The sequence below is a fragment of the Mesoplodon bidens genome, assembly GCF_964165515.1.
Source record: "Mesoplodon bidens genome assembly, chromosome: 3".
Taxonomy (NCBI): domain Eukaryota; kingdom Metazoa; phylum Chordata; class Mammalia; order Artiodactyla; family Ziphiidae; genus Mesoplodon; species Mesoplodon bidens.
Genome location: NC_138178.1, coordinates 167,449,711 through 167,471,485, shown reverse-complemented (window position 1 = coordinate 167,471,485; position 21,775 = coordinate 167,449,711). Strand labels below are relative to the sequence as shown.

Here is a 21,775-nt window from a genome sequence, read left to right as displayed (position 1 = left end):
GCCCTGGGGCATGGAGACCAGGCTTGCCCTCTTGGCACCTCCTGAGCCAGCTGCGCCATGACTGTGTGGTGTGGGGAGCCCAGCTGCAGAGCCAGTGCCCGCTCTCCTGAGGCAGCCGGGCCTCAGCTTGCCGGTCAGAGTAATGGGCAGTCACCGTGGAAGGTGCCGCGAGCGCTCGGTGGGCCTTAGCTCCTCTCACCACGAGGGTGTCTGGTGTACGTGTGGCCGGACGTGTGTGGAAAGGGGACCCGAGCCCTGTCTTTTCTGCCAGAGGTGCAGTTTATCCTGTTCTTGGTGCTCTGAGCTGCAGAGACACTGCACTGGCTCCTGGGAGGTCAGCCCCACTTGAGGTTGTCAGTCCATCCTCGAGACCACTTTTTTTGTTTCTTTTATTGTACGTGTTCCATCTGTTTTCAAAGTTAGAGTCCAGTTTGTTTTTTAGGACAGGGGTAAGGAGGGTGGGAACTGTCTGGGCTGATGTCTGATGTGGATGGGTCGGAAGTGACCGCAGCTGCCTTCCTAAGGACATGAGAGCCACACGCCGGGATAATCTGGATGCCAAGAGAATTAACTTGGAGGGAGAAGCCAGACCGGGCCCGGCGCCTGGCAGAAGGCCTCTCCACCTGGTGTGGGTCACGTACACACGGGCCTGTCTCCTGCAGGCCGTCTGTCTGTCCCCGAGACTCGTCCCCTGAGGCTCCCCCCTCAGCTCTTGAAGGTCCCCAGCCAGGGGGGGCGGGCAGGGTGAGGAGGCACGCTGCGCCTAACCTAGCCGGTCACAGTCACAGGCCACGTGATCATGGCGGGTTCCCATCACCAATGCTCCCTTAGGGCCAGGACGGTCTGGGAGTGAGGCAGGGGCTCTGGGGTGTCCACAGGGCTCAGAAACGAACGGTGTGGGTTGTGAGCCGATGCCTGGATGTGACATGGGTTCCAAGTGGCGCCGTCTGTCCCCCTGCCGTGGGCTCTGGTGGCCCAGGGCCGTGCTGTCGTGTCCAGCCCGTCCCCTCATGAGATCGTGGAGGCAGATGCATATCGGCTGCCATTCCTTCCAGAACTGCAGAGAAAGCTGAGTGACGGCGAGGACCCTGAAAGCATCAGCTACTGTGGTTTCCAGATGGGGTTCCTCGGGGCCCGGCGTCCTGGGAGGTGTTGGGTGTGGAGGGGCGGGCAGCTGGGCACGTCCTGCAGTGTGACCTGGTCACCTCCTGCTGTGTCTTGCTGTCTTATGTGGTGGCCTCCTTGTGAGTTTCCGCTCTGTGCCCCGGTGCTCGGAAGGTGCTGGGAAAGGCTTGTTGCAGGAGCTCAGTGACAGACGTGCAGGTTGGCGGGTGTCACCCCCGCTGTGCCGTGTGAGGTGCTGCGCCTGCTCACCGTGGCCTGGAGTTTCCCCTGGGGCTTTGTGGCGTCTCCCCCCTCAGGCTGTGAGCCTCTCGGGGGCCCGAGCCATGGTGTTTCATCTGTATTGTCCCCCAGGGGCCAAGCCGGGCACAGGAACCGAGCTGAGGCTCCTGTATCTATGCTCAGGGGCGTCTGGATGCCAGGTGGGCACACAGCGAACTTGCCCCAGACCCTGGTCCAAGGAGGGAGTGAGGGCGAGAGTGCCCCAGGCCTTGCCCTCGCCTGATCACAGCCTCCTCTGAGCGTCTGTGGGGGCTCAGCTTCTGTTCTCAGGAAAGCGCGCACGGCCCGGGCTGTCGGCGTGCTGTCTGCGGTCCACACGCGCTCCGCCCCCAGGGGACAGCCCGTCGGCGCTCCGGAACCGTGGGCTGGGAAGCGGTGCCCCAAGTTGACCCGGCGTGTGCGGGCCGGGAGAGGACATCATGAGTCCGGGACGGCTTCCTGGGAGGGCGTCTGTCGGAGCCGAATCCTGAAGGCTTGGGATGGAGGGTGGAGACCGAGGCTTGGAGATGCCACGCGGCCCTGTGTGTCCTGAACCGCTTGCAGTAAGGGCTGTGGGTGGGGGAGTCGGCAGGGAGCCTCTGTGTGCTCCTCTGGAGACACGGACCCCAACCCCGGCTCCACGGGGTAGGGTGAGTGAGGGCACGCATGTGGGAGCACGGCGGCCCTGGGACTGTGTGGGGAGACACGGGGAAGGCGAGGTCCAGGCCTGGAAGGATATTGGTGAGGACCGTGGTGGTTGAACCAGGCTCAGAGGGCGGGCAGGGTGTCAGTGGGGCAGAGATGGCCAGCAGTGGACAAGCAGCCGGGCAGGACTCAAGGGCCTGGGGCCTCTTGCACGTGGGAGTGTGGATGGGCTGAGGCCTCCTGAGGGACTGGGCCAGGGTGTCTGACCTGACCCGGGAGGGAGTGGGGTTGGGGGGTTGGGTTAAGGCCATCAGTGGTGGGAGGGTCTTGGGGTGGTCCAGGCTGGAGCTGTGCCCACGAAGCCTTGGCCCCGGGATTGGCGTGCGGGACGGCTGGCCGTGGGCGGCCTCCAGCCGGCTTCCTCTGGGCACCCAGCCCTCTCTTTCAGCCGCGAGGTGGCTTTGAGGGCTGGCTAGGAGTTCATAAACCTCCCCCTTGAAAACACGGCCGTTCTGGGGACCATGGCCTGAGAGGTGCCGCTGCAGTCTCCTCGCTGGTCTGCCTCCAGCTGGCCGTAGTGACGTTTCTGGAAGCATGTTTCCTGCCTGCTGGAGTAACCTGTGTTTTCTTTGTTTTTCTCCACAGGAAGCGAGGGATAGAAGTCGTGCAGGTGAGTACAGACCACACCCTCGCCGTTGTTCAGCTGGGGGGGCCTTCAGCGCTCACTGAAGAGTCTGGGCGCTTGGCCTCTCCTTACACGCTCTCGTTTTTCACTTGTCTCCCTGTGCAATCGACGTGATTGCCGTCCCGGAGGGGCCGAGCTGGAGCTGGCGGTGTGTCGGGGTCGAGGAACTGCTCTGCTTTGCTGGTGCGGGAGTGGTGGCGCCCTTGGTGGGGGTGGGGATGGGCAGGGTGACCACCCAGCCACTTGTCCGGCTTCCGGACCCTTGCCTGTCCTCAGGCTCCGCTGCGGGAGCTCCAGCCCCCAGAGCCTCTGCTTCGGCTGTTAGAGCTCTGGGGACGAGCCTTCTCCTACACTGGACCATTCTTGTATTACGGCTGACGTGGTATCGTCTTCTCCACCGATGCTCCTCCCCCTCGTCACCCCTTTTCCGCTCTCAGTGGCCACATCTGATCTTCCCGATGTGCCCCTGGCCCCTGGAGTGTGGACTGAGTCCGTGGGGGCTCCTGACCCCTGTGTCGCCTCACCCTGGGTTGGACTTGGGTCAGGAGCTCACTGGGGAAGGGAGGATGGTTGGAGAGAGAGCTCTCCGGCGGGGGGTGGGGCTTGCCCTGTGGGCCCAAAATAGATGACAAGCTCAGACCGCAGCAGTAATGCCGGGAGGTTGGATCTGCCTGAGAGTGGGATGGACGGGGGGGTCACGCCAGGGGATCCCTCTGGCCAGCTGCATTTGTCCTGGCAGTGATGACTCACGGGGATGGGAAGGGGGCCACTGCTCTCTGTGTCGACAGGACAATTCCCTCAGCTCTTCGTCAGGGGCAGGCTGTGACGTTTGCCCCGGAGCTTTTGCCTGCTCCCCAGCAGGTAGCAGTGGGCCTTGGTGAGACCCGAGGGTGGCCCGGTTGTGCTTGCTGTCGCCCTCTCTGTCCCTGTCCGGGGTGAGTCTGCCTGTCTGTGCAGCTCGGCTGGCAGCCCTCCTTCCAGCTGTAGCTGCAGAGAGGGTAACCCAGGCCGGGGCGACCTCAGGGCCGATGGGGAGCCTGGCCCTCTGATACAGCGTCTGCGGTAGGTTTTCATAACGCCTGCTGAGAAGCTCTCGGAGCCCTCCGTGTTAACTCCGGCCCCAGCCCCCTCCCCACACCTAGCAGGTCCCGTGGGTGTTGGTCTCAAGCTGCTCTGCTTCTGGGGCCACGGGCGGCCTGGTTGGTGGTGTGAGGCTGGGCGGGGCCTCCGTCTGGCTGCCAGAGTGGCCGGCTGCTGAGTTCTTCCTCCTGGCCTCACTCTTCGTAGCTTGTGGGTTGAACTTGTCACCCCAAGGCTGAGGTTTGTTTTGGGAGCGGAGGTCGTTTCTAGAAGCCTCTGAGCAGCTGTGCAGTTTTCATCCTGCCTCATGCCTCATCTTGGCTCTGCAGTTTCATGATCTGCACCGAGCTTTTCTGTGGACCTCAGTTTCTCCATCCATCAAAAGGGGGAGGTCTGAAGCCTACTAAAAAGTATGCTTTCAGCATCATTTCTGATTGATTAGTAGTGGGTGCCTGGAGGATTCTAAAATCCGTGAATGGTTGAGGACAGGGATTGATTGGTAATGCCTGCTAGGGGTCCAACAGTGGGCGGAGGAGGTGCAGTTGTATTTGTGTCATTCTGGAGCTAGGTGTCTCCTAGCTAGGTGTCATTCTGGAGCTTAGGTGATTCCTGCTCCAGGATGCTTTGGCTTAGTTTTGTCTCTCAGTCCTTTTTGACGGTTACCTTGGAAGCCCCCAGATCCTTTGTAGATGCTCCTATACCCACCACCAGGGCCTAGACCCATAGTTGGAGCGATCGATGGAGGTTACCGTGTGAAGGGCTAAGTGCTTCCCTGAGGTTAGCTACAGCCTCCCATCAGGGTCCATGGGGAAATTTCTGTTGGGAGCTGTTTTTAGAGGAAATGAATTCACGTGCTCACGAACAACTGCTGCTTAAAAGGTGAAGAAATATGCTCTACCCCCAATACCTGATTTCTGTTCACACCAGATCCCAGACTCTAGCACAGTGGGATGCCACCCCTCCCACGGGAGGGGAGAGGAGGGGGGCGGGGGGCGGTGCCTTGGAGCTTCAGGATGTGAGGGACAACCGAGGGGTCAGTGTGTTCGCTTTACATGGCTTCCTGGGAAGATGAAAACCTTTAATCCACTTTGTGGGTGGGATGAGAAACTGAAGCCATTGTTTTAGAATGTACCAGGCAGAAGAAGAGTTATGAAATCTTTTTTGATGGGTCTACTGTTCTTTTTGATGATGACTTGAGGGAGGAAGTGGTGGCTGGGGACCAGCGCGAAGGCAGGCTGGAAGCTTTCCATGCCGACATCTAAAAATAAAACCCACCACGACACCTCTCTCTTCACCTCCTCCTAGCATCCCTGAGTGTTTGGAGAACTTGAAATTTCAAGACATAGAGAAAAGGCTCTTTGCAAAAACTGGAAACCAAGCCACTTGGCTGTTTTTTTTTCAAAATCGGCCGAGCCTCTGTGCACCAGACCCCAGGCTGGTGGGCCACTGGCTGCTGGAGATGGGCATTTGCCAGTCACTGGGCGGCAGTGACTGAAGAGGGTGAGAGTAAGCATGCCACCAGCCTCCACCCGGTGTTTCCTGTGTCAGGTGCTGTGAAGGACATTGTCCCATTTTGTGCAGCCACCTGGTAATGTGAGTGGTGTTTTCACGTCCATTTTAGAGATTAGGAAACAGGCTCAGAATGTTGTGAATTCCCTCAGGGAACTCAGCTGGTAAGCAGTCCAGTTGGATTTGAGTGCGGCTGGTTTGTCTGTAAAGCCCATGGTTTTTCTGATAACTGGGTCTGCCCTGCCTGTTAATAGATGGCTCGGTTTACTACATGCTTCCATACCTGTTATCACCTGGGCTTTGGCTACTTTTTTTTTTTTTTTTTTTTTTTTTTTTTTTTTTGTGGTACGCGGGCCTCTCACTGCTGTGGCCTCTCCCGTTGCGGAGCACAGGCTCCGGACGCGCAGGCTCAGCGGCCGTGGCTCACGGGCCCAGCCGCTCCGCGGCATGTGGGATCTTCCCAGACCGGGGCACGAACCCGTGTCCCCTGCACCGGCAGGTGGACTCTCAACCACTGCACCACCAGGGAAGCCCCTGGCTACTATTTTAAAACAAAGCATTCTGGGACCTAGGGTCAGGAACCAAGACTGTAAAACGATGGTAAGGCCTGCAGTGTTTGTCTTGGTCACAAGAGTTGTTCTTCCAGCCACTGAACGGCAGTAGCAACACTCTGGGTGCCACCATCTATTGGGCACTGCTGTGTACCAGGCAATGATGCCATGTACTGGAAGGAAGCATTTGTATGTAACCTCTCCAAGGAGGGGGTGGGAGCACATTTAAGAAAGGAACTCTTGCAGATCCTCAGCCTCCGCATGTGTTAGTTCCCACAGCTGATCTGCTTGGGAAGGAGCTCGTAAACTCTCCCGTCGGCCCTCCATCCATCTCTACGGAGGCAGTGCGTGTAGTGGGAGTGGGAGCCAGACGGCCTGGGTTCATGTTTCTGACCGTCTGACCTCGGGCCAGTTTCCTAACCCCCAGGTGCCTCAGGCTCCCTGTCTGTAAAATGGGGATAATAGTGGTGCCTGTCCCCTGGGATTGTTGTGAGGACAAATTGCATTAATTTGGGTAAAGCAGTTGGCACTGTGCCTGGCCTACTGGAAGCTGGTTGTCTACAGGAGAAGCACACACTCTCATTACCCACAGGCAGATCTGAACGTGATGTGTGACCCCAGGGCATACATCCTTCTTGGGCGCCATGTGACTGGTTGTTAGGATCCTGGGCAGGTGAGGTAGTTCCAGTTCTTTGCTTGCAACAGAATTGAAAGAGGGCCTGATTGAGTTGTCAGATGATAGAACATTCAAAATGAGTTTTGATAATAAATTACTGTAATTCTTGCCATATAATTCTAAAGGAATTCAGAGAATTTGCTATGGTAAATCTCTTTCCTTTCCATTTCTAAAATTTATTTGAATAGGTGGTTTCAGCACTATAAAAATTGAAAAATGGAGGTAGAATTGATAATAAACACTGCTTTATTCTAGCAGTCGGTAATAGTCATCTCTGGATATGTGAAATAATTTTTTTAAATTACCATTCACCTCTTCTGAGATGTATTTCTAATAAGGTTTAATTTTTATGATTATTACTTATACAAATTTATAATATATTTCTGTTATATTGATCAATTATGTACTAATAGTAATTGTAATAATAATTCAATCCAGAAGAAAAATTTTGACACTTAGAGCTTTATGGTCACATGAAATTAAAAAATTAAGACATTTATATTCTTTTTTTTTGGCCTCATACTACGATAGACTAATCAATGAAAGGCCTTCCAACATGAAATACACTGATAGTGGAAACATCTCGAGGGATGTGGATTGGAAATTGGAGTTTGAGGAGGCAGAAGGGGCCTTGCTATCTTTCCACGTGTTTAAGAAGCGTCCGATTCTGTAACTTTAAATGGATGATGGTGGATCTCAAATCGCTATGGTATTTAGATTCCACTAGATCCATTTAAAAGAGAAACAGTAACAGTTTCATTCTGAAATGTTAATATTTACAATATGTTGGAAATTACATCCTCTACAAGTATTTAAACTTACGATGAGAAATTTTAGATGTCAACTTGAAAATGTGCAAATTGATATAAAGTTTTAAACATTTATTTTGGGGGCTTTGGTTTGAAGGCCACTGCTTTAGAGCGTTACCCCGTTTGTTTCCAAGAACCAGGCTCTGAGGCAGACACCGCCTCGGAGGCGGGGGACAGCAGCAGCCTGGCTCTCAGGCCATCAGAGGCCCCGCTGGGACTGGGCCACTCGGGCTCTGGGGCCTGTGTGTCTGCTGAGACTCAGAAGGGCTTTGGCGGTGAGCTTGTCTGCAGGCCAGCTGACCTCTCCTAACGTGGGTCTGTTGGGCCAAGTGATGCTTGATAATAATAAACACCTGCCGTTACCTGCTCAGGTAGCGTGAGAAGCCCCAGCTGAGCCCGAGTCCAGCAGGGCTGGGAGGAATGGAGGTTCTGCTCTGTGATCGGCGCTGGGACTCGACTAGAGCACAGGGGGAGAGTGGGACAAGATGCCCTCCACCCCTGTGTCCTCAGGGGCTACCTGTCATGACAGTGACGGTCGCAGGTACCTGTTTGCCTCAGTTGTCTCTTCTGTACTCTTGTGATGAGGGTGCTGGACGCACAGGACCCCTTGACTCCTCCATTTCAGGCGTTAACAATTGGCCTTGCTGAGCCAATGAGGTGAGGGCCCCTCATAGCCGGCAGGTACCGATTGGGAAGACTGGGCCCCCCCTTGCAGCAGGATTCAGCAGACCTTTACTGGGTGCCTGCTGTGTACCAGGCTGCAGGTGCCGGGGACTCACAGGGGCCCAGGCCACATCCCTGCAGCCCTCTGAAGTCTGCCGTTGGCAGCCAGGGGCCAAAGTGGTGGGGATCATGGGCACAGGCACGGAGGAGGGTCCTTACCCCACTTGGTAAGTCAGGAAGGCTTCCTTCCTGGAGGAGGGAAGGGTGAGCCTGGCTAGTGGCGATGAACCTTGTCCACCTGACAGAGCCCGGCTGAGAGGTAGGTTCAAGCCCACAGCCCCGGTCAGGGCTGGACCTGCTCCCGAGGCCCTTCTGCTCCCGAAACAACTAGGTGCTAAAGTGACCAAGTGTTGAGCACGGCACAGCCATCACGGCCCTTCCACCCAGTGAACCTTTGTTGGGAGAAAACATTCCTTGGCCACTTGGGTCATCTGTGGCCTGGGGCTCTGCTGAGGGCTGGGCAGGAGGCTTGCATCAGCCTTGTAGGACGCCTTCCCTGGGGAGCATTTTCCACTCTGACCTGATCTGTGGGGAAGGCCTGGTAGGGAAGCCTGTGGGTTCTCCGTCCCTGGACCCCGTCGCCCCTTTCTAGGGCAACGCTGAATTTAGTGGAAGAAGATCCAGAGAGAACAACGTGCCTACTGCCCTGCCCACCTCCAGCCTTGGCATCCTCAGGAACATGTACATCGCATCCCACCCCCTGCCCGCCAGGTTCCCAGGGCTGTCTTTCCCCAGTTATCTTCAAAGCGCCAGGGGAGAGGGAGATGGCTGTTAGCAGAGAGGGATTGGAGTCTTAGTTTAAAATGCAAAGGAGCAAGCTGTAAGTGGGAGAAGTACAGTTGCTGGTTCGAGATTCATTGTCCTCCTTACAAATTCCTTGAGAATTCAGACATTACGAAACCCCAGTCTCTGGAGCAGCCACTGTTTCTCAAGCCGGTGAGGAAGTAAATACATTTCCCCAGCTTGCAAAAGAGTAAAGGGGGGTCTGCAGGCTTTTCCTGGGGGTTCCTGCAGCGTTGTTGCCTGCTTGAGATGTTGGAGTTCTTTGTGTGTTCGTCTGCCCCTGTCTGCACAAAGCATTCAGGGCAGGGGGTTGGGTGGCAGAGGATAAAGCAGAAGAGGAAAGACTAAGAGAGACAGACAGAAAGACGCCAAGAGCAGGCCACATGCCCAGGGCTTATAGAGGACTGGGTGCTGGGCATCTGGAGTGGGAGGGGTGCAGTGACAGGGGCCCCGAGCACGCGGGCAAGCCTGGAGGGTGGGAGGGCTTGTCTGTGCCTTTGTGGGCCCTGCGAGGACACAGGGGCAGCAGGCATGAAAGCGGGGAGTGGGCAGGCGGTGGGGGGGAGGCCTTACGGGGAAGTTGATGCCCCTTGATACAGGAATAACGAGGCGTACGTGTGGGTGGGGAGGTGAGGCATTTGAATGTCATTTCGGGCAGGGAGCACAGCCTGTACGAGGACCCAGGGGCTGGGAAAGGGGGTCTTTTGACTGCCAGTGGAATGGTTTGGCAGTGCCGAGGCCTCGGCCATGAGGGAGTCAGGAAGCAGCCAGGTCAAGAGGGCGGCAGGGCTGGCCCACAGGAGGGCCGGGTGAGCTGACCGTGGGATGCTGGGGGCATCAAAGGGCTTCTCGGTGGGAGAGGTGTGCGCGCCAGTTAGAGGCGATGGGGGAGAGGGTCCCACTGGGAGGGCACACGGTGGGGGATTAGACAAGCCGGACTGGAGGGTGAAAAGCTGGGTCTTCTGGTTGGAGGCTGGGGCTGGAGCCTAACGGGGACCCTGGGTCCGGCTGGAATGGACGCAGTAGTGGATGGCAGGGGACACAGAGGGCGGGGTGTGGTGCCTGGGTTGGGGGGGTGACAGAGAGTGCAGAGTCAGTCCTCAGACTGGGGGGCTCAGGAGCAGCAGCAGGGAGCGAACGCTGGTTCAGACAGGTGTGTTGAAGGCGGGCAGCTAAGTTCAGTAGCGGCTTCCGTGCTGAGAGCGGGAAGGAGAGTCACATGGCTGAGTGAGCGGTCCGCCTTCCTCCAGGGATTATAGGTGCTGGGTTCTCCATTCACCTTTAAAAAATGTATGTTATTTAGTTAATATTTCCATGGTTCAAAAATTGTTTTAAGAAGTACGTTGTTCAAGGTGTCAAATGATTAATCCCCAGCTGGGTTCCCTCTGCCACCCACTCTGTCTCCAGGGTGGCCCAGCTGGCTGACCTTGGTGCCTCCTGGATTTTATTTCCAGGTAGCTGGGGCCCAGGTAGGGCTGGACACCTGTGAACATTCTTCCTTCCATCTGCTCCCTCTGCTGGGTGCTCTGGAGCCCAGTGTAAGGGGCTTGGGGAATATCGGTTGCCTTGGTGTTTCTTGGGCTCCTGACATCCTTGCAGCTGGAAGAGCCCAGGGCAGCCAGCTGGCCACTTCCTTATGGGCAGGGGCTTTCTGAAGGCCACCTGAGTATGACTCTGATGCTGACCTCTGGCAGCAGACCCCAGTACCTCCAGGAAGGGTGGCCATGGGACTGGGAGTTGGCTCTGCACAGAATGTTTCCACGTGGCCGTTTGGGACCATAATTGGGATATAGATTGTTCTTGGCTGAGTTCAGCCTCCACGTGGAATCCAGAGGTCTGGGTTTGAGTTTCCTTTAGTCTGTTTTCTGACTGTGTGTGATCTCACTTTCCTCATCTTTAAATTGGGATGACACTTAGCACACAGGACCTAAGACGGCTAATAGAAGTGCAAGGGTTGTGGGCTAATTTTCCCTGATCCTTTGTTATGAACGGTGTGGTTTATATGTGCGTAGGGTGGGGGATACAGCTACAGGTGAAACTGCTGCTTAGAAAAATATGTTGCGCAAAGAATGTGATCTTTCTGTCCCCCTGCCAAAGTAACACTTTTAGGTTTCCAACTGTTGTGGATTTTAACTGAATTCCTTTTTAAAAGATAGATTTGGGTGGGCTAGGGAGGGTGGGAGGGAGGGAGACGCAAGAGGCAAGCGATATGGGAACAGATGTATATGTATAACTGATTCACTTTGTTATAAAGCAGAAACTAACATACCATTGTAAAGCAATTATACTCCAATAAAGTTGTAAAAAAAATTTTTTTTCCAAAGCTAAAAAAAAAGATAGATTTTATTTTTTTAAATTTGAAACACAGATATTTGTATCATTTTCAAAACTTTGAAAGTTGTTTTTATTCTTATCTACTTAACATATATTTAATGAATGGAGTTAGTCACATTTATCTGTAAGCATGATCATCAAAGTATTTTTATTATAATGATACATGGGGCTGGGGAAGTATTACATGTTGGGGAGCGCACCAGCTGTTCACAGTAGCTGTTCATAAGAGGTCATGTTTTGGAGGGCAGCGTGGGAAAATGACGATGTAAGTGCTGTCGACGTCTGCTGAATGGTTTCAGTTCTGCCAGTTTTATTTTTATTCTTGAGCTTTTTAGGCTTGCTGTTACAAATAGCAACCATCTCCGGCGTCAGTGCAGTCCTGCGTGGCTTCAGAGGGCTGTGAACCTCAGTTCTGGGGTGTTCTTTCCTGGCCTTTGACTCGCTGAGTCAACTTGAGTAAGTCCTTAAACAGAAAGCACTCCGGCCAGGGAAGCTGGAATCCGGGTGCCGGGGTGGGCTCTGCGGGGGCCAGGCACCCACTCCCAGCCCACCCCACCCCGGCTGCAACACTGGTCCACACCGAGTCAGGGTTCCACCTCCTCGTCCCTCTGCCGTTGGTGGGCCTTCCGATTTCACTGGCCACCTCGGGGGGTACAACACGTAAGCAGGTAAAAGCAAAAGGAAGAAGGAGCGTGGCGAAATAGGAAGGGCTTAAAAGGGATAGAAAGAGCCAGAAGCAAAGGTTCCGCTTTGAAAGTAGCCACCTGTTTTGAGGTTGTTCTGGGGCGAAGTTGTCTAGAGTGTTACTCAAAGTGTGGTGCGCCAGCCATTGCCTGGGAGCCTGTTACAGGGCCAGCCCAGAGCTGCCGAATCCACGTCCCCAGTTGCAGAGGCTCCACTGCAAATAGTTGGTGCCCATTTGAGTTGGGGAGGGTGCACCTCCTGGGGCTGAGACTCTGTGTGAAATGGTGAATTGACTTGAGGACCCCGGCTGCGCAGCTGGCACTGGGAAAGCAGGAGTGGAGACGGGCGTTGCCTTCTGCTGTTTCGCGGATCACGAAACGTCCTTAAATCTTTCGGTGGCTAAGAAGCTGGCATCTCCCTCTCCAGCCCCCTCCCCACTCTCATGTTTCTGTTTGTGCTGTTAGACCTGTTCAGATGTCACCTTGCCAGTGACAGCTTCCCTGCTCCCCCAGCAGACGCCCTCCCCCCAAACTGGAGCTGCCTGTGGGCGCGTGCTCCTGGGCCAGAACCCTCCTCTGTCTTTTTTTTTTTTTTCTTCATGGTATATCTCATTGTATTTATTTATTTATTTGGGTATAGTTTCTTTACAATGTTGTGTTAGTTTCTGCTGTACAACGAAGTGAATCAGCTATATGTATGTATATATCCCCTTCCTCTTGAACCTAGCCCCCCCCATCCCACCCCTCTAGGTCATCACAGAGCACCCAGCTGAGCTCCCTACGCTATATAGCAGGTTCCCACTAGCTATCTATTTCACACATGGTAGTGTATATATGTCAATCCCAATCTCCCAATTCATCCCACCCCCCTTCCCCACTGTGTCCACACGTCCGTCCTCTACGTCTGTGTCTCTATTCCTGCCCTACAAATAGGTTCATCTGTACCATTTTTCTAAATTCCACATATATGCATTAATATACGATACTTGTTTTTCTCTTTCTGACTTACTTCACTCTGTATGACAGTCTCTAGGTCCATCCACATCTCTACAAATGACCCAGTTTTGTTCCTTTTCATGGCTGAGTAATATTCTGTTGTATATATGTACCACATCTTCTTTATCCATGCATCTGCCGATGGACATTTAGGTTGCTTCCATGTCCTGGCTATTGTAAATAATGCTGCGGTGAACCCTCCTGTCTCTGATGAGGGCAGCACCTGGCCCTGTGTGTGCTCTGTGTTTGCTGGGTGAGTGAATGAAGGACTGAGCCGAGAACTTTCTATTATGGAAGACTCACGTGACATAGCAGATTCGGGAGGGTGGTATGGGGCACCCTGTGTGCCCATCGCTCAGCTTGGTGTCCGTGACCACCTGGCCAGTATCACTTCCTGGAGAGCTCGTTCCCCACTTGGACAGTTTGAGGCCAGTCTCACCATCCTGTCACTTCATGCATGAATGTGTCACTACATGTCTCTGTAAAGTAAGGACTAGCCCTTGTTCTTAACCTCTCAGTGGGCCATTCAGAGGTGGGTTGGGGTGCTGCTAGGGGATGGGCCCAGCTTCTGGGTCTGGCCCCTGCGCTGTAGCAGTTCCCAGCCCCTGGGAGGCGAATGAGAGGCAGCGCTGGGGCAGGTCCTTGGGGCCCTGCTATCTTCCTGCTGACTTCAGGGCCGCCGGTGGCTGTTAGAAACCCGGGATATGCGTGAATTGCTTGGGTTCCTATTGGTCCTTCCCTAGGAGTGGTCATTGTAACGGTGTCGGGGAGATGATCAAAGCAGTGTGGACGTGGCCTTACTGTGTTCTGGGAACTTCTCTAAGCGCTTACGTACGTGAACTAATTTAATCCCCACAACAATCCAGAGAAGGACTATCATTTAGTGCAATTCTTAGCTCTATTTGATGGATAAACTTTCTGTTTGTTTGGTTTTTGTTTTTGGCTGTGCCGCGTGGCTTGCGGGATCTTAGTTCCCTGACCAGGGATTGAACCTGGGCCCTCGGCAGTGAGAGCGCTGAGTCCTAACCACTGGACCGCCAGGGAGGTCCCAGTGGATAAACTTCTATTATCCCTGCTTTACGGATGAGGAAACTGAGTCAGAGAGAGCTCGCCCCAGCCTCTGAGCCGGCATGAGGCGGAGCCGAGCCCAGCATGCAGGCTCTGGTCCATCTCATAACCTCTACACCCCACTGCCGCTTGTGCATCATCTCTGAAACCAGCGCTTCCTTGCCGTTCCTTTGCCCGCGTGTCTTTGACCTCTCTCCTGGACTGGCCCATCTGCTGCCCAAGGGCTCTTTCCCAGACAGGCTCCGTCTTGTCACAGCGTGGCTGCATGGCCCAGCGTACAGGGCGAAGACCCTTCCCTTGGAGGGATCCACAAAGCCTTTAGCCGTTGGTTCTCACTCTGGGGAGCCCAGCCCGGGCCACGCCCTCACGTGCACCCCAGAGCACCCTCTGCAGAGCCTCAGCCTGTTTCTCCATGTATCCTGTCCCAGCAACCCGCCGTGGCCTTCCTCCTGTTCCATCTGGTGGACACTTATTTATCTGTGTGGCCCAGCTCACTGCCACTAGCTCCTCAAAGCCTTCCTGGGCCCCCCAGGCCCAGAGAGCCTCTCCCTCATCTGGACCCCTCCACCCTGTGCCCCCAACCCCCTAGGCACAGAAGCTCCCATTCCATGGCATAATCACATATTCTGGCAGCTTCTCCTCTTCTCTGGGAGCTCCTTAAGGCTGTGGACCATGTCTTCTTCTGGGGGCTGTGTCAGCCTGGCGTGCCTTCTGGCTTATAGGCGCATCTTACCGCTGAATCTTTGGAAATCAGTGGAAAATAATTAGATATTGTAGAAATATATGAATTAGAAAAGTTCCCTATCATTTTATTCTCCAGAAATAACCACTGCTAAGTTTTCCTTTTTTTTTTTTTTTTTTTTTTTTTTGCGGTACACAGGCCTCTCACTGTTGTGGCCTCTCCCCTTGCAGAGCACAGGCTCCGGACGCGCAGGCTCAGCAGCCATGGCTCACGGGCCCAGCTGCTCCACGGCATTTGGGATCTTCCTGGACTGGGGCACGAACCCGTGTCCCCTGCATCGGCAGGCGGACCCTCAACCACTGCGCCACCAGGGAAGCCCTCCATTTTTGTTTTCCTATGCCTGTGCTAATATACCCTTTTTTTTTTTTTCTCTTTTGGTTTTCTAACACCTATTTAAAAATCTTTTAATACTTTCAAAACTGGTATGTGAAGATCTAATGAGCCTTTGAGTGGAGGAAGTAGAGGAATAACATATTTGTGTATTGTGGAGGGTTCTTAACCTGTGCTTGATGGTGTGCGAAGGCTGAGGCCGGGTGAGGGGTCTTGGAATTTCTTTTTTTTTTTCTCCCAGCACTAGGGTGATACGTCACGTAGCACCACTTTGAAAGGTCAGAAAGTATACGTAAACCGGAGAATTTCCCTTGTACTTATGAAGTGCTAACTTGTTAGTTTGTCATTCTAGCTCTTCCCAGAAAGAGAAAACTGTTACTTTCATAGTCTAGGGATATTCCTGCCTTTCAATGTTCTGCTCTAAACTCTAGTGTTTACACTCTTATCTCTTTCCCTGAAGGCAAGGTTAGTAAGATAGGATTAAGTCGAGGCTGAGGAACGGAGGAGGATTAATATTACCTGTCAGGCCCGCTGCTGTGAGGGTACAGCAGGGTAGTTCTGAGCTTCTTGGTAGCCAAAGCATTCAGGGAAGTGAGATTAGCTGCCATGGAAAAGAAGAACTCTAAGTTCCCAGGAGGGGGAGTAGAAACCATGGAGAAGATTGAACCTTCCTTCCTCAAATGTTGAAGAACCTCGTCAGTGTCACACATAGGAAATTATTCTCTTGACCTGGACAAAGAGGGAGAATTCCAAGAGAAGCAGAAGTATGGTGGCCTGAGTACATCCTCCATGAGTCTGGGGTGCAGGGACATTGTCCTTTTGGCGGGGGGAGGGGGAGCTCTCCTGGACCACCCCCACCCCCAGCCCCTCTGCCTGGCAGCTCTCGTCCTCCAACACCCCGTCCGTCTGCAGCCTCGCTCTGGAGCCATCGGGATTTGCATTCATCTGCCAGCGGCAGATTGGAAATAATGGTGGCTTAAAAGAAATACCGGGCTTCCCCGGTGGTGCAGTGGTTGAGGGTCCGCCTGCCGATGCAGGGGACACGGGTTCGTGCCCCGGTCCGGGAAGACCCCACGTGCCGCGGAGCGGCTGGGCCCGTGAGCCATGGCCGCTGAGCCTGCACGTCCGGAGCCTGTGCTCCGCAACGGGAGAGGCCACAAGAGTGAGAGGCCCGCGTACTGCAAAAAAAACAAAAAAGAAAGAAATACCATGTTTATTTCTCTCCCTGTGAAAGAAGCTGAACGCAGGAACTTAGAGCTGGTGTGTGTGCTCCATAAAGTTGCACAGAACCCTTTTCTCTCTGTGCCACGCCATCCTCCGCTCTGGCTTCTAGGCTCCAGATCACCTCCTTGCCGAAGACGGCTGCTGGGGCTTCAGCCATCGTGTTGACATTCCAGGCCATAGGGAAGTGGTCAGGGAGTAGGGCGCCCCGCCTCGCACCTGCGTCTGTTCCCCCTAGGTGGCCTCCCCAGAAGTCCCACGTTACACTGTTGCCTACCTAGCCTTGGTCTCGAGTGTTCTAACCGGCGCTCGGTCCTGGCGGCCAGCAGGCGAGAAGTGCGGTCTTTTTGCTGGGCATGCCGTCACCTCACATGAACTTGGAGAAGAGAGTGGGCGTGGGTGTTGGGCTGCAGCTAACTCCGCCAGCGCACTCGGGCTCTGGACTTACAAATGGACAAGTTACCCCCAAAGAGCCATTGACGAAAAGGCAATACTACTGGAACCGGCCTTGCAGAGTTGTCATGAGATTGAGCCGGTGCAGCGAAGGAACGGCGCAGAGCCTGGTATGTAGCCGTGCTCAGAAGCAGCCGTTTGTTATTATTTACTGGAGCCATTATCCTCGTCGTCCTTGCGGCCCGTGGAAGTTTATGTGAATCTAAAGTGTTGTGCGGGTGAACGACTGGGTTGTTAGCTGAGCCAAAGTGAAAGGATCTCTCTCGTTTCATTTGTTATCACAAGTAAAGAAAAAGAAAAGAAGCCAGAAATGTCTACAGTGTCAGTTACACCTGTCTGGTTTGCTAAGAGCAGGGCTGACAGGGACGATGCTCCTGCGGTGGTCCCATGGGGTCCCCACTCGGGGGTGCCCTCCTGGACGTGGCAGCCCGAGGCCCTTCCTAGACTGGGACGTGGGCAGCCTGGTTTGTGGTGCCCTCTGGGATTGGAGCTGAGTTTGCCCTGGCTGGGGGCAGGCTGATTCACCTCCTGGTTCGAGATCTCCCTGTGCCCAGCCAAGGCATCACCTCTGAGGGGTGCTGACCCCTGACCCTGGCCACATAAGCCCTCCTCCCCAACCCGGCATGCTGGCTTCCCCTTGGCTGGGGGAAGCCCCAGGAGGCATGTGCACAGCTGCGATTTCATGGCTTTTCCAAAGGCTTGTGAACCCAGAGCTGCAGCTTGGCTCTCCTTCAGCCATCCCCACCCTTGAGAACTCCCCCGGGAACCCCCGCAGTTCCCCCCCACCCCCGCCTTTCTCTGATGTCCTGTATGAGTGACAGGCAGGGGCAGACCTTTCAGGGACCCAGTCGGCCTGGCTGCCTTGTCCCCCTTCCCCGCAGGCCAGTTTTCCAGACGGACCAGCAGTCTGAGTAGCCTCTCTCCTTTTGAACATTATGCAGTGCCCTCAGAGCATACCCTATAAGGAGATCCCGGCTCACGCTGTGTCCCGAGAACTTGGCGTGGAGCAGGGCTCACTCATCACTTCCACAGAAGCCACTTGGGAGGCGCTCAGAGGTCCGATGGGAATGGGGGGGGGCTTTCATCAGGTGTCCTGGGGGAACATTTAGGGATCCCCGGTTCTCAAAAGAAGGTGACCAGCCTGGGCACCTGGGCAACGATCCCCTAGTGATATTGCTTCAGAGCTCTGAAATGCCCACGTAATGATTCCACAGTGCTGTGATGTCTTTGGGCTGCGCTTCTGTGAACCAGCCCAGGTGGCAGCAGTGATAGTCTGGGCCTTGCCCACATTCCCACTTTCCAGGCCAGAGCACTGAGGTTCAGGCGGGTGGAGTGGCTTTGCCCTGTGCCGCCCAGAAGGTGAGCGGCAGAGCTGGGCTTGGATTCCAGGCTGTGCAGCGGCAAAGCCAGCGCTGGTTCTGCTCCTTCCCACCTTCCCCTGGACTGAGAATTCAGGGACTGGCCCCTGGTCCGGCTTCTCCCCTTCGTAGCTGTGCAACCCCAGGCAAGTGGCAAAACCTCTCTGAGGCTCATCTACCAGATAGTGACAAGACTGATGAATGTGATGAGACCAGGGCAGGTGGGAAGGCCTTCCTAAAGGAGAGCCGTGAGTAGCCTGAGGTCAGGTTGGGGCTGGTAAGGATCTTCCAGCAGCTCACTGGTTTTCTTGCTCCTGAGATCACTTGAAGGGTCTTTTGAAGCCCATCCCTTTGTCTGATGGGGCAGAAATTTGGCCTCGACTTGGAGTCTCTCCCATCTCTGGTGGGTGGGGCCCCTGGATCCCTGGGTAGGCAGGGTGTGGGTTTCCTGGCGTGGAAGCAGCCCTTGCCTCATTCCCTTCTCCCTGCCTGGGCAGTATTTTTGCTGCAGGCCCTGCCAAGTGGAAATACGTTATGTACAGTGTTTTGACAGGAGTATCAAAAGCCTGGATGAGAAAGGATGCCTTTGGGACTGAGCTAATGGCCTAGGAGTGTGGCCTGAGGGGAAGGGAGCCTGGCACAAGAGGAGGGGGAGATACACAGTGGTGGGGGCTGGGAGTATCCATTTATTGAACTTGATAAATGGGAGGCCCAGCCCTCCCCTAAGCCCAGGGCTTAATAACAGTATGTACCGAGTGAATATCCCAGGTTGACCATTCCCGGCTCCCACTTCAATAAGGACAAGGGTGTCCCCAAGCCAGCTTTGGGCCTCGGCCTTCTTACTTTGCTGTCTGAGGCCTCAGTGCCATCATTTGCCTGATGGGGACAAGGACCTCTGATGGGGAGAAGATGAAACACCCTGAGGTGTGTTGAGTCCAGGCCCGTCTGTCCACAGAACCCGGGGACTCTCTAGCCAGGTCGTTCTGGACCCGTTTGCTGCCTCAAATGGTATGGTGCTGCCGTGGGACCCGGGCCACCTGCCAGGGTGGCACCTCCGTCCCGCTTGATTCTCTGACCCTCCAGAAGCAGTTTGAAAATGTCTTTCAAAGTGGTCCAGGAGAGCCTCCTTTGTGGCTGGTAAGAGCAAAATGTGTTTACCTGTGGCCCAGAGATCACCAGCAGTCACCCGTCACGAATGTCCTTTGAGTTTTTCCTCTCTGTTTAGAGATGGAACCTGTTTATATATTTTAAACAAAATTGTTTTCTGTTTGTACCTGCTTCCCTCAAACACACTTAACATGTTGTTGATCAAGTTTCCCCTTTCGTTAAAGGCTCCACTCAGGCTTGTTTTCTTTTTCTTTCTTTCTTCTTCTTCTTTTTTTTTTTTTATATTTTATTTATTTATTTGGCTGCACCGAGTCTTAGTTGCGGCACACGGGATCTTCATTGCAGCATGCAGACTCTTGGTTGCGGCATGCATGCGGGATCCCTGAACAGGGATCGAACCCGGGCCCCCCCTGCACTGGGAGCATGCGGAGTCTTAGCCGCTGGACCGCCAGGGAAGTCCCACAGACTTGTTTTCTTAATGGCTGCATAATGTTCTCTCTGTCAGCAAAGTTACTGAATTCTCTTGGTGGATGTCGGCTGTGGTTCTGGTTTGTCACTTGTAAATAGTGCTGTGACGAACATCTGGTTCTGATATTGTTGGGGCAAGTTGGTGATTATTTCTGTGGGCTATATGAATAATAAATCGTATTTGTTGTTTTCACAGTTTATGAAAAGTAGTATGTACTCCTTGGGGAAAAAAAAAAAGCCAAACATTATAGGGAATTGTAGAAAGGGACGTTGGTTTTGGAGTTTGTCCTGCTGGACTTTTGGATGCACCCAGGTTCTGTTTCTCTCTCACGCGTCCTCTCGCCCCTCCTTCAGTTCTCACCCACGCCCCGGAGCCCCCCTCTCTGTCCTTCATGGCTGGAGGCTGTTGCCCATGTGTGTTCCCGACCTGGGGAAAGGGACGGAGAGTGTGGACCCATGCTGAGGTGTTGGCCCCTGGGTGGGTGGTCTCCAGCACCGCCGGGCTGCAGGCTGCTTCCCTGGGCCAGTCCACCATCTGCACCGTGGTCTTCCCGCTGTTTCTGCGAACCCTCCTGCTTCCAGGTGCTTTGCTCGTCTTTGCACATACCTGCGGTTCGCTAGCCAAGCTGAACTTCAGACCACTTCTGAGAGTGGAGTGCTCCCATCTCCCTAACACCAACCCGCCCCCCACCCCGGCAGAGGCGGCGAGCATCTCCGTCCGGGGACCAGCCTTATCCTCACAAGTGCCGGTGGGCGAGTCATTTGCCTTCTGGTCCCAGCCTCCTCACGTGGAAGGGGATTTTCATGGCACCTACCTCTGAGGTTGAGAAGATTCACTGAGATAGAGTCAGGACATCTACTACAAGGCCTGGCACGAAAACCGTGTTCAGAAATCTGTGGCTGGTGGTGGTGTGTCAGGATTCACCCCTGGCCTTCGCTGCCAGTTTGTTTTCGGGGAACTGAGGACTGGAAAGTTACTTTTTGAAAAAGAGCATCAAACACCAGCTTGCAAGTCAGGTTCCCTTCAGGGTGGGAGAGTTGGGTACAGCCCGGAGTCAAACCCTGCAGTGCTTCTGTGGTGGAAAGGGCCCAGCCCAGAGTTTGGAGGAGAATTTCCAGTGTGGATATGGGTCACTGTCCTACGGAATCCTGACCACATGACGTCGAACCAGTTCCTTGTCATTGCTGAGCCTGGGTCCCCATCTTTCTTGGACATTTATACTTTTATCTTGGTAGTTCTGGGAGGTGGGACTCTATCATTCTCCCTAGTGTGCAGATGAGGAATCTGAGACTCAGATACGTCACTTGCTTAAGGACATATCTAAGGCCACAGAGCTAGCAAGTACCAACCACTGGGGTCTTTGAACCAGAGAGACCTGACTCCCATAGGCCTGACTCTTGCTACTCTTACCATACTCCCCGCCTGCCCCAGTGCTAACTGGACCTCCCTGGTTTCCCATAAAAACCTATCGTGCCCTTTGAGACTTTTCTGAGGATGCCACACACCCAGCCCTGTTGTCTTGCATGGGCCTTTGCAGCAGAGCAGAGCCACCCTCATTCCTGAGCTCAGTCCACTGTCCCCACCCCCACCACTGATGCTCGCCTGTTCTAGCCTGTGACCCCTTGTTGGGAGAAGGCCCGCACCTGCCCGCCCTGCTTGGTGGTTCTGCACTCATCTCTCCCACCCAAGTTTGTTCCCGTTGTTCTAATCCTGTAATGTTCGGTGACCTGGAGAGTCTGACCAGGGGGCACCCGCGGGTGTCCCCAAGTTGTGTTCCCTGGGCTCATTGCCCTCGTGCAGCCGGGCCGGCTTTGGTTCCTTCTCTGTGGAACAGGCTGCTGGGCCCTGATGCGATCTCTGGGGTTCCATCTCACCCTCCCCTCCTGTGAATCTCTGACGCTTCAGAAAGCGGGGTAGAAAACCTCCCAGTCATTCTCTCCATCTGTGCCTCCTTATTTCTTAGCCTTTCATCTTGAAGACAGCCTGGTGAGGTTGCCACGCTTGCACTGCAGAGTTGGAGATCTGAGCCCTCCTGCCCGCCCTTCTGGGTGGCGCAGGAGTGTGAGTGAGAATGCGTTGATCCGTTTGAAACAGGCCCCTTTGATGCTCTTTAAATAGGGCAAATTTCTAGAGAATTCAGCCAGCTCCCCACATCAGACCTCACTTGGGT

At 54.4% G+C, this 21,775-nt stretch overlaps 1 protein-coding gene across 1 annotated transcript in view; it reads left to right on the top strand.

Moving 5' to 3' along the window:
• The window catches only part of ITPK1 (inositol-tetrakisphosphate 1-kinase), a 165,728-nt gene that overhangs the window by 37,859 nt on the left and 106,094 nt on the right, over window positions 1-21,775 (top strand). The window contains exon 2 of the mRNA XM_081228151.1: window positions 2,674-2,698. Coding sequence (XP_081084277.1) covers window positions 2,674-2,698 — 25 coding nt within the window. The remainder of the gene's footprint in view (window positions 1-2,673; window positions 2,699-21,775) is intronic.